This window comes from Ostrinia furnacalis, unplaced genomic scaffold (assembly GCF_004193835.3).
Source record: "Ostrinia furnacalis isolate ACB-3 unplaced genomic scaffold, ASM419383v2 OfSCF7462, whole genome shotgun sequence".
Taxonomy (NCBI): domain Eukaryota; kingdom Metazoa; phylum Arthropoda; class Insecta; order Lepidoptera; family Crambidae; genus Ostrinia; species Ostrinia furnacalis.
This window is the reverse complement of record NW_021137701.1, coordinates 316089-331870: the sequence shown is the minus strand read 5'-3', so window position 1 is coordinate 331870 and position 15782 is coordinate 316089. Positions and strand designations below refer to the sequence as shown.

The window sequence follows — 15782 nt, the reverse complement described above, 5'->3', positions numbered from 1 at the left end:
AAATAAAATAAAATGTCGAGTTTGCCTCGCGAGCCCGTTCGCCCAGTCTGGACGCACCATTACGCTAAATTGGGATGGACGCGCGTTCATTCTAACGCGTAAGTACAAAACAGAGACAATTCGAGAAAGATTTTAAAACCGTACGGCTTGTCATCTGATTCTAACCTAATATAACCTAACTCCTTTGATTCGCGTCGTATCGACTTGCTGATATAAGGCAAGCTCAAAAAATGATGTCACGTCACAATTACTCAACGCATTTGATAGATTATCATCAACCAGGCACCACTAGATACTAGAAAGTGTGACGTCATATGTCTCTAGGTTGTGGGCGTGCCTATCGCGCTCACTATAGTAGATCCGTGGGATTTGGGACGTGTATAAGTGCCCTGTAGGAATAAGATGCGCGCCGCGATAAGCGGTTATCACGCAATTTTATCGATTTTTCCCATACATTTTGACGTCGATAAAATTTATCACGGCGCGCATCTTAGGCCTATTGGAAAGGGCATAATATGTACTGAATAAACTATTTCATTTCATTTCTGTTGTTCTTGTTCTGCATAAATAAATATCTGACTGTATCTTCTCTTTCTTCCAGGTCCCATACTACGTGAAGGAAAACTTCCACACCGACTACCAAGGCTCGTTGCGGCGGCTCGAGATGTCTATAGAGGAAGAATACATAGGTACGATCAAGTTACGAACTAGTCTGGTCTCTGAGCACGTAGAATTTTGTCCAATGACCCCAAGCTACCCATCTTTATCGCTCGCGCGTAATTATGTCGCTGTCGCGCTCGCACACTCACTGCGGGCGCCCGTCGCACAGTCGCGACAGCAATATAATTACGCGCGAGCGACAAGGATGGGTAGTAGGGTGGAGCGAAAAAATTTTTTTCAGATATCTGTAATGTAATAGTCAAAATTTTGTGCCTTTAGGGCTTAAATGAAGTCATGCAAAATATTAATCAATTCGGTTTAGAGTAACTGCCTCCGCATCGACACTGAATTTATAAAAAAAAGTTGGTTTTAGACCTCACTTAGGCGCCACATATCTGTGCAATATTTAAATAAAAACACTATTTTTTTATCACAAATCGTTTACTGATATGCTATATTTTCAATGTAAAATACACAAAAAAGCCAGGCTTTGGGTTTATAATTTTAATAAGGGCGTGAGAGAGCGCGAGAAGAGAATTTTTCTGGCCCTTTTCGCGACTCGCGTCTTTGTCAGATAGTCTACTGGAAAAGCTCTGGAAACATGTGAGAAACTGCCTATCTATAAATTTGAACAAATTGAAGGACAAATGTAATCAGAAATGGCCAATTATCTGAGTACTGATCAGCAGAACTTGCATAAAATTGCTTCGGCGGTAATTAGGCGTATTCTCACAAAATCTCGCAATAATTTCTCCTGGTGAATTGTAACATGCCCGTTAGATCACACGAGCGTACCGAATACTACGTTTGTATTGTAGAAACTTAAAATCCAATAGAAATATACGTTTTAATTTCACTTAAATAACAGTACTTTATTCTAAATTAACTTAAAGGCAAGAGGACCTAAATATATTAGAAGAATTGTGTATAAATGTGTATGTATCCTATAAAATAGATTTCTTGGTGTGATGCGGTTTTTAGATATAATCCGGTCGCCGAGCACGTAGAATTTCGTCCAATGACCCCAAGCTACCCATCCTTATCGTTTGCGCGTAATTATATTGCTGTCGCGACTGTGCGACGGGCGGCCGCAGTGAGTGTGCGAGCGCGATAGCATCATGATTACACGCGAGCGATAAGGATGGGTAGCTTGGGGTCATTGGACGAAATTCTACGTACTCGGCGACCGGGCTTTAGTATGTCAGAATTGTCACCTTATTTTACCGACTGCAGAAAAGAGGATAATGTGTTTGATCCTTTCGTCATGCTAAATTGTGGTCTCTTGACTTGTATTACAGCAAATGTATTAAGTATTGACCCTAACGGGAATAGAACCCATTATGCTCTAAGGGACTCACACCACGCTCTGAATTCGGGTCTCCAACTGTTGACTACAAAAAACATAACCTTCCTTCTGACGCATTTGGGTAAAAAATGAAATTGCGACTATCCTGACAGACTTGTGAATAAATAAATTATGTAAATTTTTAGTCTAAATATATAAACACATTATTCTAGAGTTATTATAAATAAATACACAATAAATATTATTATATTGTGTATTTATTTATTTATTTCGCTTATAAAACACATTAAAAGTGTCACCTTTTGAATGAAACACATAGTTAAATAAAATTCACTATTTATTTGTTAATAAATATATCAAATAGTTTAAGTTTCATTTATTGACCTAAAATAAAATATGTTAAAATAATTAATTGTCTTTAATTTGATATCTACCGTAATATACAGGATGTTTGGTAGGAGACTACACAAACTTCGTGGGTATACAGTAAAAAATATTAAAAAAATAAATAAAAACAATTTAAAAAAGTAGCTCACTTAGGGTCATATGGGCGAATTCGTATTCTCAAAATGACCTCACCTATACTCCCACTAAGTTTGTCAAACCTTCTACCGACACCCTGTATAATAGTGTAGAAACGCATTATTTCCTTTAAATAAACCCTTAAAAATTAATAAGACTTAAAATAGGTAAACAATAGGCATACATTATCAAATACTGCATACAATAATACTTTATGTTATATAAATTATTAATACCATACATTACTTACTTATCATAATTTATCATCTATTTCTTAATTTTTACTATCACAATGTTTAATACAAAAATATATGTACGGGGTCAAATCTTAAAGGTTGCTAAAGAGGCCATAAAAATAATTGGATGTCTCCTACACAGGTTGGATCACCCGAATTACTAAAATGACTAACAAAGACTATTAAACGTACAAAGTGACTATGTGACGCTATAAAGTGACCATGTGACGCGACAAAGTGACCATAAGACGCAACAAAGTGACCATATGACGCGACAAAGTGACAATGTGACGCGACAAGTGACTAAAGGACGCAATAAAGTGTCTAAATGGCATCATAATGACCTTAAGACGCAACAAAGTGACCATATGACACAAAAAGTGACCACATGACGCGATAAAGTGACCATATGACCCGACAAAGCCACAAAATGACGCAAAAAAGTGACCATATAACGCAACAGTGACCATATGACGCGATAAAGTAACCAAATGACGCAAAAGTGTCCATATAACGCGACAAAGTCACAAAATGTCTCAGTGTCTTTTTGGCTCAAAAAATTACCGTATTTTCTCCAAACCTTCACGTAGAGATCCCGCAATTATTCTTACCGCATAACTAGAAGAAGCTCTTACCGCACAACTCGCAGCGGAAGGCGTGTTGGGAAGGCTTGTGCCGAGCGCGGTGGATGCGCATTAAAGAGACCGATTTGAAGCGGCAGAGGGGCGAGAATGCAAGTGCTAAGTCATTTTTGGTGGATTTTTTTGTCAAATATGAGGAACCAAGTGTCTAGTGGAGGCCATGACCATCTAAGTGTCTAAATGACGTGTCCTAGCAGCCGCATGGTTCAAAATGATTAACGATGACTTTAATGACGCAAAAAAGTGACTATGACGCAACCAAGAGACCAAATGACGCAATAAAGTCAATAAATGACGTCACAATGACCATAAGATAACATATGACTCGACAAAATTACCATAATACACTATAAAGTCACCATAAGACGCATTAAGGTGACCATATGACACAAAAAGTTACCATAAGACGCAAAAAGTGACATATTGACGCAAAAGTGACCCATATGACGCGACAAAGTGACCATGTGACGCGACAAAGTGACCATATAACGCAACAAAGTGACCATATAACGCAACAAAGTGACCATATGACGCGATACAGTAACCAAATGACACAAAAGTGTCCATATGACGCGACAGTCACAAAACGACGTAATGAAGTGTCTTTTTGGCTCAAAAGTGACCGTATTCTTTCCAAACCTTCACGTAGAGATCCCTGTATTGTTCTTGTACCTCGCGACGTGTCCTTGCGCGCGGTGTGCCCTATACACGTGGCGCGCTGCGTTGCGGCGACGCGCGAAGCTCTTACCGCACAACTCGCAGCGGAAGGCGTGTTGCGAAGGTTTGTGCCGAGCGCGGTGGATGCGCATTAAAGTGACCGATTTGAAGCGGGAGAGGGGCGAGAATGCAAGTGCTAAGGCATTTATAGTGGACTTTTTTGTCAAATATGAGGAACCAAATGTCTTTTGGAGGCCATAACCGTGTAAGTGTCTAAATGACGTGTCCTAGACGGGATGGCTTAAAGTAACTAATGATGACCGAGTGTCTAATGATGACAGTGTGACGCAAAAAAGTGACAATACGGCACTAAAAGTGGCAAATGATGGCTCTGTGACGAAGTGTGTGAAAAAGTGACCATATGACTCAAAAGTGCCCACAAGACGCAAAACAATTTCCCATAAGACACAAAAAGTGACCATATGATGCGATAAAGTAAACATATGACACAAAAGTGACCATATGACGCGACAAAGTCACAAAATGTCTCAGTGTCTTTTTGGCTCAAAAAATTACCGTATTTTCTCCAAACCTTCACGTAGAGATCCCTGTATTGTTCTTGTACCTCGCGAGGTGTCCCTGGGCACGGTGCGCTCTGTACACGTGGCGCGCTGCGTTGCGGCGACGCGCGAAGCTCTTACCGCACAACTCGCAGCGGAAGGCGTGTTGCGAAGGTTTGTGCCGAGCGCGGTGGATGCGCATTAAAGTGACCGATTTGAAGCGGGAGAGGGGCGAGAATGCAAGTGCTAAGGCATTTATAGTGGACTTTTTTGTCAAATATGAGGAACCAAATGTCTTTTGGAGGCCATAACCGTGTAAGTGTCTAAATGACGTGTCCTAGACGGGATGGCTTAAAGTGACTAATGATGACCGAGTGTCTAATGATGACAGTGTGACGCAAAAAAGTGACAATACGGCACTAAAAGTGGCTAATGATGGCTCTGTGACGAAGTGTGTGATAAAGTGACCACATGACTCAAAAGTGCCCACAAGACGCAAAACAATTTCCCATAAGATACAAAAAGTGACCATATGATGCGATAAAGTAAACATGACACAAAAGTGACCATATGCCGCGACAAAGTGACCATGTGACGCGACAAAGTCACAAAGTGACGCAATTAAGTGTCCATATGACGCGACAAAGTCACAAAATGACGCAATCAAGTGTCTAAATTGCGTCATAATGACCTTAAATCGCAACAAACCGACCCTATGGCTCAAAAAGTGACAATATTTTCTCTGTAACTCAACCAACCTTTACGTAGAGATCCCGCAATTGTTCTTGTACCTCGCGACGTGTCCTTGCGCGCGGTGTGCCCTATACACGTGGCGCGCTGCGTTGCGGCGGCGCGCGAAGCTCTTACCGCACAACTCGCAGCGGAAGGCGTGTTGGGAAGGCTTATGACGAGCGCGGTGGATGCGCATTAAAGTAACCGATTTGAAGCGGGAGGGGCATTCGGTGCACTGGAAAAGAAATTATTATAGACTATAGTCTGGTCGCTGAGCACGTAGAATTTCGTCCAATGACCCCAAGCAACCCATCCTTATAGAATAGAGTTGGTTTATTGACACATTAAAAAGACACAATACAGAAAAAAATACACAAAAACACAAAATAATACATAAGCTATAAAACAAAGAGTTAAGGGTAAGAGAAAAAAAAAACTGTGCCAATAGGCACCCGCTCAGCATTTATCGTGACATGCTCGAAAGGGCAAGTCACGAAGCTGGTCTTCCGCGGATCTCTTTTCGTCTTTCTCGTCTTTTCGTCTTATCGCTCGCGCGTAATTATATTGCTGTCGCGACTGTGCGACGGGCGCCCGCAGTGAGTGTGCGAGCGCGACAGCAACATAATTACGCGCGAGCGATAAGGATGGGTAGCTTGGGGTTATTGGGCAAAATTCTACGTGCTCACGGACCAGGCTTTAGACACTGTCACTATTTAACAACGTCTACATCCATGTGCGAATAACTTTGGGTTGTATGGCTCATAGTACTCTCCCAGTCTTTCTAGAGCGTTCGATAGGTCGTCTTCAACCTGTTCGAAACTAGTACCCTAAGAAGTTAAGGCGAGGTCGTCTGCATATAAGAAGCGCGACATGTAGGGGTTAGATGGTCTTTGTCCTTGGTGGACACATTAAATAGAATGGGTGCCAAGACACTGCCTTGAGGGCCCTTGGGGCCAACCATTTTTTGTGTCCTCCAACGACTTTTGTCGGACAGGAGGTGGACATGGAACCTCCGATTACGTTGTCAAAGTTACTGTCATTGGTAAGGGACTCCACCTTCCACAACAAACGTCTCAAGTTAACAGTGTCGTAGGCTGCGGAGAGGTTCACAAATAGAGATTGTATTTTTGATGTATTCTTACTAAAGTCCGGTTGCCGAGCAGATATAATTTCGTCACGCACACACTCACTGCGGCCGCCCGTCGCACTGTTGCGACAGCAATATAATTACGCGCGAGCGATAAGGATGGCTAGCTTGGGGTCAATGGACGAAATTCTTCTCTGACCCCAAATTCCGGAACACAATAATGCTGTTAACATTGTTGTTATGGCGACAGACTTAGGTAAGATGGTCGTAGCTATCCAGGCGGACTAAGAACAAGCCCTACCACCAACCAAATCGAACAGAAAAATCTGCCCCCACTGGGAATCAAACCCGGGACCTCTGCGTCTGAAGCAGGTGGTCAGAGGCGGTTAAAATTAATACAGATTGTGTTGATGTATTCTTACTAAAAGACAATGCCGGAAATTGGCGTCTTTTTTTTTCGCGCGGCCATCGACCAAACCATGTTTTTTGGATATAAAATAGTGTAATAAACCAAACTTACTATGACATGTATACCTTTAAACTCAGTCTGAACTGAGTTACGAGCATTAGACGTTTGATGATTTACATACTAGATTTGCTTTTTGCGCGCAAGTTTTGTATGAAATTGCAACAAAATAGTGACATTGTATGTGTAAACAAACAATACCATCCATTAAAGGCTCCAGACATCAGTGTGGAGTAGAATCAGCGCATTAAAAAATAGCGCAATATTTTGTTGCAATTTCTTACAAAACTTGCGCGCAAAAAGCAAATCTAGTATGTAAATCATCAAACTTCTAACGCTCGTAACTCAGTAATTCAGACTGAGTTTAGAGGTATACATGTCATAGTAAGTTTGGTTTATTACACTATTTTGTAATCAAAAAACAAAGCTTGGTCGATGGCCGCGCGAAAAAAAAAAAGACGCCACCTTTCATACAAAATCTGGCATTGCCATTTGTTCTCAGTTCTCACCTGTACGGTTTTCTCCTTCAAGTGCGTAGCGATGTGTTGCAGGTAGCTGCTCTTTCTGTGGAAGGCGTCGTCGCATTCCCCGCACTTGTACGGTTTCTCGCCAGTATGCAGACGCTCGTGTATCTGAAAACAGCTTTCTTCGGTTATTGTGATATTTGGGTTAACAATCTCTATATAGTTTTAAAGTTAATTTTGTATTTCTCTTGTAAGTGAATGTTATTTTCTTAGAGAAATAAATGTCTTATACCATAAACCATATTAGGCTGGTAAACTTAACACTATATTCGTTTAAATAAATCCGAGAAAAGTTGTGAGACTTATTATAAATATTGAGGTCTTTGCTATGCATAAAAAAATGGCAAAAATGTGACGTCACCCTGAGCTAATTTCAGGTTTTTTTTTTCTAGTTAGGTTTCGATCGAATTTAAAAGGAACAGAATTTTTGTGATATTTCTTTTATAGACAAGACATTTCATATACCCATTGGTTACATCAAAATGCCCCAGTATAAACTTTCAGCGTACAAAACAACCACATACCTTGACTTGCTCTGCGTTGGAGCCTCTATAGTCACAATACGAACACTTGTCAACCTTCTCATAGCCGTGTTTGGCTCGACAGTGCATCAGCAGCAGACGACGAGTTATGAACTTCTTGCCGCAGTGCTGGAAAACAATAATAAATCAACAACATTGAGCTGTGCACCTTGGTTTACAAAGTCCACTGAGATGACACATCATGGGATGTGCACAGCCGGAACTGTCAATATTACCATCTGATAAAGGCTGATGGCTGATCGCAGATAGAATAAAAGAAGAAAAAAACAACAATGTCAACATTACACCAGCTCGCACTAAGCGTTTCAATGACTCTTTTATAATGCGAACAGCTAGGGCTGCTGCTGTCTTTCCTGAACACTATAAGCCGGGCCTTTTCAAGGCGAGAGTGAATAGGCACTTACAGGGCAGATATGTACCATCCTGGACTGCAACGACGACGACTGACTGGGAAACCAGCCCATAAGATTTAGCACCGCTCATTTAAATTCTCTGTGTTGCTCAAGGTCAGCTGGTAGAGAATGCCACATGGCATTAAGTTCGCCTTTTTGTACCGCTAAAGTTTTTTAGTGTTTGCACAATGCAAAATGCAATTAAGTTTTTAAATAAATAAAATGCTGGCTGCTGGGGCAGAAAGTTCTTAAGTGGCGACCACGGGACGGAAGACGTAGTGAGTAGGCCCACTAGGTGGACCGACGATCTGGAAAAGGTCGCGGGAGGTGCCTGGACGCGGCGAAGATCGTTGTGGAAATCCTTAGGTATTTGTCCAGCAGTGGACGTCATTTGGATGAAACAAATCTACTTCGGCTATTTTATAGAGCTTTATAGTTACTTAAAATCATAGCTTACCTCACACACTACATCAAAACCTGTGTGTATCTTATAATGGTTTCTAACTGACAATTTGGATGTTAATATCTTATGGCAATATTCACATTCTATTCTTTCCTTCACTCTTTCCGTCTTGACTGTACTTTTGTCTTCTTTATCTGTCTTTTTACTTCTAGGTTTTCTTTTAACCGTCTTTTTTTCTGTGGTTTCACCGACTTTGTTTCCTTCATTTACGATGTCTGGGGCGTTTAATACAGAATCTTGTGTGGAATTTAATTTATTTTCCCCGTTAGATTTAACTGTGATTTGTTTGTGATCATCAGATGAATCGGCCTCAAACTTTTTAACAGACTTGAAATGGTCCAACGGAATATCGTCGTCATCTGAAAACTTATCGTTCCAGTCATCATTAATATTAATCGGATTCTCGCTTACGATTTCTATTTTCAATGGCTTTTTTTCTGGTTCGTACTCCAAAACCAATTTATTGTCATTGGAACAGCTTTGCAGACGTTTGAGGAGCTCTTTGTGGGATTCTATTGCTTTTTTACGGAACTCTTTTGATTCGTTTATGAACGCAATGCACGTTGAACACATTTGCTGAGGCAGGTAGTCATTTGGGTCCACCTGAAATTAATAATGGGTAAAAATTAATTATGATATAGTCCTAGATCATTGTTTTTGCATTTGTAAACCGGCAGACAGTGGTGACTGAGTTTGTTGCGGCGCTTCTTCTCAGCACTTGCCAAATGTTTGCTGGTAGGGTAAAAAAATAATGAGACATGTCTAGGCTCCTTAAAAGCATTTAATTTTGACGATTTGTAAGTACTAATTAAATTAATAATAATAATAATATAAGCCTTTATTCAGACATACAGAGTTTAAAATTGATTGAGTTTAATATTATTCTAATTGACACTTGTCTGTGTGCCTTTTTTGGCAAAGGCCTTCTCCAACTGTTTCCACTCTCCTCTATCTCCTGCAATTTAATTAGTCTACACAAATAAAGATAATTTTGATATGATATTTCAACTGGCAGACAGAGGCCAATGTTCACCGAAATGATGATGTTGATGAAGGGACGGCCAGAGGGTAGGCTTAGGAGCAATATTGATACATAAGTCACAGTGCTTAGACTTAGTTGGTCAGCAGACAAGAAAAGAAATGTTTACGAAAAGGCGCCTATTTCATAAGTTTTCTTAGGATATACCAGATAGCAAATCTAGGAACCGGTAATAACTTACCATCAAACCAGTAGCAGCGAACACAGCCTCCGAATATTTGTGTTTTTTACCAAACTCAGGAAAAATTGGATTCAAACTTTCTAAGCCTAAACAAGTCCTACAACACGTCCATGGATACATTTGTGCAGTTTATTGAGTAAGTATATTAATTTTATACGTCTATTCACTAATTCCGAATGATATTTTTGTTAAAAACATGAATTTGAATGAGAAAAAAAGATTTAAGAATTCGGCCATGCTCTTTGAATTCGGCTAACAACAAAACACTTTTTTGTTGACAATAATCCGTTTTGTTTCTTCACGCAAAACATATTTTACCGCTTCAACTTAAGGTAATCAATCACGATAACAAAACGCAATTAACGTGACAGTCGGTAAAATAAGATTGCTGAAAAAATTGCGTATGTCAATTTTTGCACAAAAATATTTTGCTTTTTTGCGGCTTGGAAAATCTAATTAATTACGAAAATATCTGTAATTTATCAAAGTCTTTTAAGTTTTAAATTGTCTGCATATCATTTCATCGTATTCTTAATAAAATGCTTGCTGTTTTAATGTTAAACCGTAAGATGCGCTCTCGCAGGCAGAGCTTACGTAAAAAACAGGCAAAACCTGCGAAAAACGGGGAAAATACTGAAGTTTTTGAGCAAGTATCGGATTACTGTAGAACCTGTTTGATAAATAAAAACTTAATGGACATTTTCTACACGGAAGAGACCGCGAAAAAGCGGTCACAAGATTTGAAAGAAGTGACAGGTTTGGAGGTAACTTTAGTTTAAATTTACACCAATAGATGGCATTGTGTGTAGAATAGATGGCGGTGGTACGTACGCCATGTCCCATTGCGTAGTTTGTTGTGCCGTCTTCTGTACATAATTCAATCAATATACATTTGATAAGTAAGCTGTAATACTTAAATAGTTGTGTTTATTTACAGATTAAACTAAATGATGGTCTATCTCAAAAGATGTGTACAAAATGCATAGATACATTTAATTTAGCGCTACAATTTAGGATTAAAAGTGTAAAAACTGACCAAAAACTACGTAAACTATTCCAAAATCCACAAATCTTTGAAGCGGACAACGATGACGCAGAATATTTTGTGGAATACGAAATCTTAGATGATGATGTTGTAGAGGCATCATTTAATAATAATATGGATGATGAAAATATTGTTGTGGACCAGAATGTTGAGTATATTGACGAAAATATCAGTCATGAGTATTTAGAGATAGACAATTTGGATCTGNTGGATCTTCAAGAGAAACAGGTCAGATTCTTGAATTCAAAGTTTTTAGTAACTTTTTTGTAGTAAATACATGTTTTCCCAAACCATTTGATCAGCATGGCAAAATCCTCCATTTGCCTCTGGTAAGGGCAAAGGTCTTTCAAATTAACTTTGCACATTTTTATGATCTTACATTGGAACTATCGAGAAAAAAACACTGTCGACCACTCTGCCCCCCCCCCCCCCTAAATAGTCTAACGTATTAAATGAATGGCCCCTAAATTAGAGAGGGTCGATGGACCTGATGGTGATGAAACCAATGTTATTGAATTACAGATTCAACGCTCCAGGAGTTTGTCCGGTGACAAACCAGGCAAGGTCTACAAATGCAATGTGTGCGACAAGGAGTACAATAGGAAAGTGACGTTCAAAGCACACATGCGATCACACAACAGCTATTGTATTTGTGAGGTATGTTAAAATGTTACCCCCTTACTAATAAAACTTACACGCTCGTTGATCAGTGTTTTAAAGTGAAGTTTAGTATGGAAATGTCATTTTAAAACAGTGATCAACAACTGTGTAACTTTTTATTAGTAAGGGGGTTAATATTTAGATTGAGAGCCATCTGATTCTGCGCTTACCTATTGCCCAGTGAAGATGACAAAAGCCGTCTGTCCAAAAAAAAATCATTAGTGATATTTATGCCAAAAAAAATTCAATATTGAGTACCATCTTCTTCTTTTCGTGTCGACAACAAACCTACACAGTGTCAGCCCAAAACTCCGCCACAAGAGTGGCGTTGTCAGTAGCACTCATCAAATCCTCCTGAGTGCAGTTGCTTGGGCACTCAGGGCATGACATGAGGTGCCTCATCGACTGGGGAACAAAACCGCACCTGCACTCCATGTTCAAGCCATCCAAGAATCCCCACCTGGCCAGATTGTCCTTACTACGGCCAACCTGCGTCCGAAGTCCACTTACCATTGAGTACCATGGAGTATAGTTTTTGATATTATGTTTACTCTTTAGTGGCGCCATCCTAGTGAGTGCAAAAAATACGATAGTACTACCGCTTCAGTGCTCATCTAAATATCTATCAACGCACAGCCCAAACCACTGGACGGATCGGACTGAAATATGGCATGCAGGTAGATGTTATGACGTAGGTATCTGCTAAGGAAGGATTTTAGGAAACCACTCCGGGGGTAAAACGGGATCCACGCGTACGAAGTCGCGGGCAGGCCGCTAGTTTGGTATATTACAGAGAGGGTTTATTTCTATATTAAACCATGTAATTAACCATGAGATTATTATGTCAAATCATGACTTTGTGACAATCTGGAATTCACGCGAGCGAAGAGGTAAATAATATGTTTTCTTCAGGAATGCGGTAAGCGTTGCTTCAGCAATACGATCCTGCTGGAACACAAGCGAGCCATGCACGGTCTTGCCAGGATACACAACTGTTCCTACTGCGACTACAGTTCTGCCACCAAAGCTGGACTTGTGGTGAGATCTTAATTTTTTATAATTAGCTACACAAAACTGAAATTCATCTTGAATCCGGTCGATCGGATCCAGGATCCTTAGGTCGCATCCGACCGAGATTCTGAGAGCGTTTTCACATTTAGGCGATTTTGCAGCTCGACAAACGCGAGACTGACGCGCTGACGAAAATGTCATACTATGTGACAGTGGATGCCTTCACATTATAAAAACGCTGCTGTCGCGCTACTAACGCCCTAATGTGAAAGCGCTCTAAAACTCTAACGGCTTAATAATTTGTATGGAAATCGGCCGAGTGTTTCCATCTGTCCGTTAGATGTAAATATATTATATCCGACATTCGACCGAGATGAGTCTGATCCGACCTAATGGAAACTAACTACAAATCTTTTTTCTGCTATTAACGCAATCAAGGAGAACCAAAGTAACCGACATAGCTCGCAGAATTGCTAAATTAAGTGGCAGTGAGCTCGTAGAGACGATGGCCGTTGGGGCAGGAAAGTTCTCGAGTGGCGACCACGGGCTGGAAGACGTAGCGTGGGCAGGCCTCCTACTAGGTGGACCGACGATCTGGTAAGGGTCGCGGGAAGAGCCTGGATGCGGGCAGCTCAGGACCGTTCATTATGGAAAACCTTGGAGGAGGCCTTTGTCCAGCAGTGGACGTCATTTGGCTGAAACGAACGAACGAACGCAATCAAGTTTTGAATTTGAATTGTTTAATAAATAAATAACATTATGTGTAGGTTCACGAGCGCCGGCACACGGGCGAGCGCGAATTCGTCTGCGAACATTGCGGCGCGAGCTTCCACTCGCGAGCGGGGCTCGTGCAGCATCTGCCGATACATTTGCCGGAGAGCAACTATGAGGTGAATATTTACTGCTTTACGCCCGCGTTTTCGTACGTGAAAATCATTTTTGACCTACTCCTCTCATTTATGTCCGCTAAATTGAAATAGGGATGATGAATATGATGATGACTAGGTAATGAAATCGAAATTCTATTTAGTCCGTCAGACAGATAATTAGAAAATATTAGACTCCTATTTTTTTTTCCCATAATCGAATAATTACAGTGTTATAATGTTATATTGAGTTGAAATGTCGCGTGACGTCACTTTTGAGTAAAAATTCTACTCAAGCGTGACGTATCGCGCCATTTCAACTCGATGTAGCACTGTTATTATTTAATTACTAGCTTTCCGCCCGCGGCTTCGCCCGCGTGGAATTTTGTCTGTCACAGAAAAACTTTATCGCGCGCGTCCCTGTTTCAAAAACCGGGATAAAAACTATCCTATGTTCTTTCCCGGGACTCAAACTATCTCTATGCCAAATTTCATCAAAATCGGTTGCGAGGTTTAAGCGGGAAAGCGTAACAGACAGACAGACAGACAGACAGACAGAGTTACTTTCGCATTTATAATATTAGTTGGGATGAAAGAAAATAAAAAATATGAGTCTAATATTTTCCAATTAATTAAATCCACATTCCAATTAATTAAATACAATTACTTAACTCGGACAAATAATTGAAATTTTGTCATCTAGCCTATTGCTCAAATGCGCGTAACTTAGTTAAAATAATCGTAACTTTTTTTTTTTTTTTTTAATCTAAATTTTTCTAGAAAACTTGATGAAATCACTCTAACATTTGATTACAGTTAATTATTATTCAAAATAACTTCCACAGTGCAACATCTGCCAAAAACGTGAGAAATCCAAACGGTTGCTTCAACANATTTTTCTAGAAAACTTGATGAAATCACTCTAACATTTGATTACAGTTAATTATTATTCAAAATAACTTCCACAGTGCAACATCTGCCAAAAACGTGAGAAATCCAAACGGTTGCTTCAACACCACTATCACAAGGTAAATAATAAGGCTTATTCTAAGGCCTCAGCCTCGAGTTTAGCGGGCAGCGGCGCGGGAGCGGCGGCGGCGCGGGAGCGGCGGCGGCGCGGGAGCGGGGCGGGCAACGCAGACCCGTTCTCGAAACAAGCGGGCAGCTCGCGCGGCGCTTTAGCGGCGAAGTGTTGTGTTCGGGGTTGTGTTGTCGAGATATTTGTTTTTATTCGCAAACGAAATATCTGAACAACGGCGACAATTTTATTTCGATTCAAATTTATTCCTAATGCTCGATTTATTGTGGGCAAAAGAAGGAGTGCGCCGCCCGCTCGTTGCCCGCTCCCGCCCCGCTCCCGCGCCGCTGTTTTCGAGAACCGGTCTATTTGATTTTACGCATAAGATCCTGCCGCTTCCGCGCCGCCGCCGCTCCCGCCCCGCTGCCCGCTAAACTCGAGGCTGAGGCCTAACGCCCGTATTCACAAACGATGCTTGCTTAAGTGAAGCAGCAAAGCAAACGCACAGCGTTGAATAGAGCTCTGTGATTGGTTCGTGTGTCACCCTGCACTTCCACGCGCACTGTGAGACATCATAGTAATGTTTGTAAGTACGGGAGTAAATGATCATGATGATAATGATGATTAGAAATTGAAAGAAAGAAAAAGAAAAAAATTTTTTATTTGGTTCAAAACATAGTAATTTAACACAATTTGGATAATAATTATAAATAAATTGTTGAACCAAAATGGCAAAATGGATTATGACCTACTTACCTATCTATCAACAGGTGCACAAAGAAAAACGCCTCCGTTACCTCTGTCCAGTATGCGAGGATGTTTTCAAAAGCAGCAGCGCGACACGACAGCACCTGACAAAAAGTCACGGTGTGGCACGACACGACCAGTCTGCTATACAGCGGTTTGAGGTAAGATTTATTTATTCATTTCATAATCAGCTCGCAACAGCGATTTGAAATGGGCGCATCCATTTTTTTTTACTTTTGGCGGGAAAGTGAAACGTCATGTTTGACATTTTTGTTTTTTTAAGTTGGAGATAAAACGTTCCGTTAGTATTCCAAAATTAGTGACTTGTGTTATGTGTAATGATTTTTTTTCTTTTGTTTCAGTTATCAGTTCCTGATTCAACATAAGAGTAAAAGGTGGCTGTAGATGATTCTACTACGATTTTAAA

General features: G+C 40.5%; 2 protein-coding genes across 2 annotated transcripts; one reads left to right on the top strand and one right to left on the bottom strand.

Annotated features, from left to right (window-relative positions):
• Window positions 1–3519: 3519 nt before the first annotated feature.
• On the bottom strand, window positions 3520–10247 carry LOC114364688 (zinc finger protein 700-like). Its single transcript, XM_028320928.1, has 5 exons — window positions 10009–10247; window positions 8783–9391; window positions 7916–8041; window positions 7377–7499; window positions 3520–5549 (listed from the first exon to the last, which is right to left on the bottom strand). The coding sequence occupies exons 1-5, from the start codon at window positions 10126–10128 to the stop codon at window positions 5343–5345; spliced, it is 1185 nt and encodes a 394-aa protein (XP_028176729.1). The 5' UTR covers window positions 10129–10247; the 3' UTR covers window positions 3520–5342.
• Window positions 10248–10347: 100 nt separating this feature from the next.
• Window positions 10348–15780, top strand: LOC114364689 (zinc finger protein 675-like). The gene is made up of 8 exons (XM_028320929.1): window positions 10348–10772; window positions 10946–11281; window positions 11576–11710; window positions 12626–12751; window positions 13492–13614; window positions 14559–14618; window positions 15379–15516; window positions 15718–15780. The coding sequence occupies exons 1-8, from the start codon at window positions 10548–10550 to the stop codon at window positions 15739–15741; spliced, it is 1167 nt and encodes a 388-aa protein (XP_028176730.1). The 5' UTR covers window positions 10348–10547; the 3' UTR covers window positions 15742–15780.
• Window positions 15781–15782: the final 2 nt, after the last annotated feature.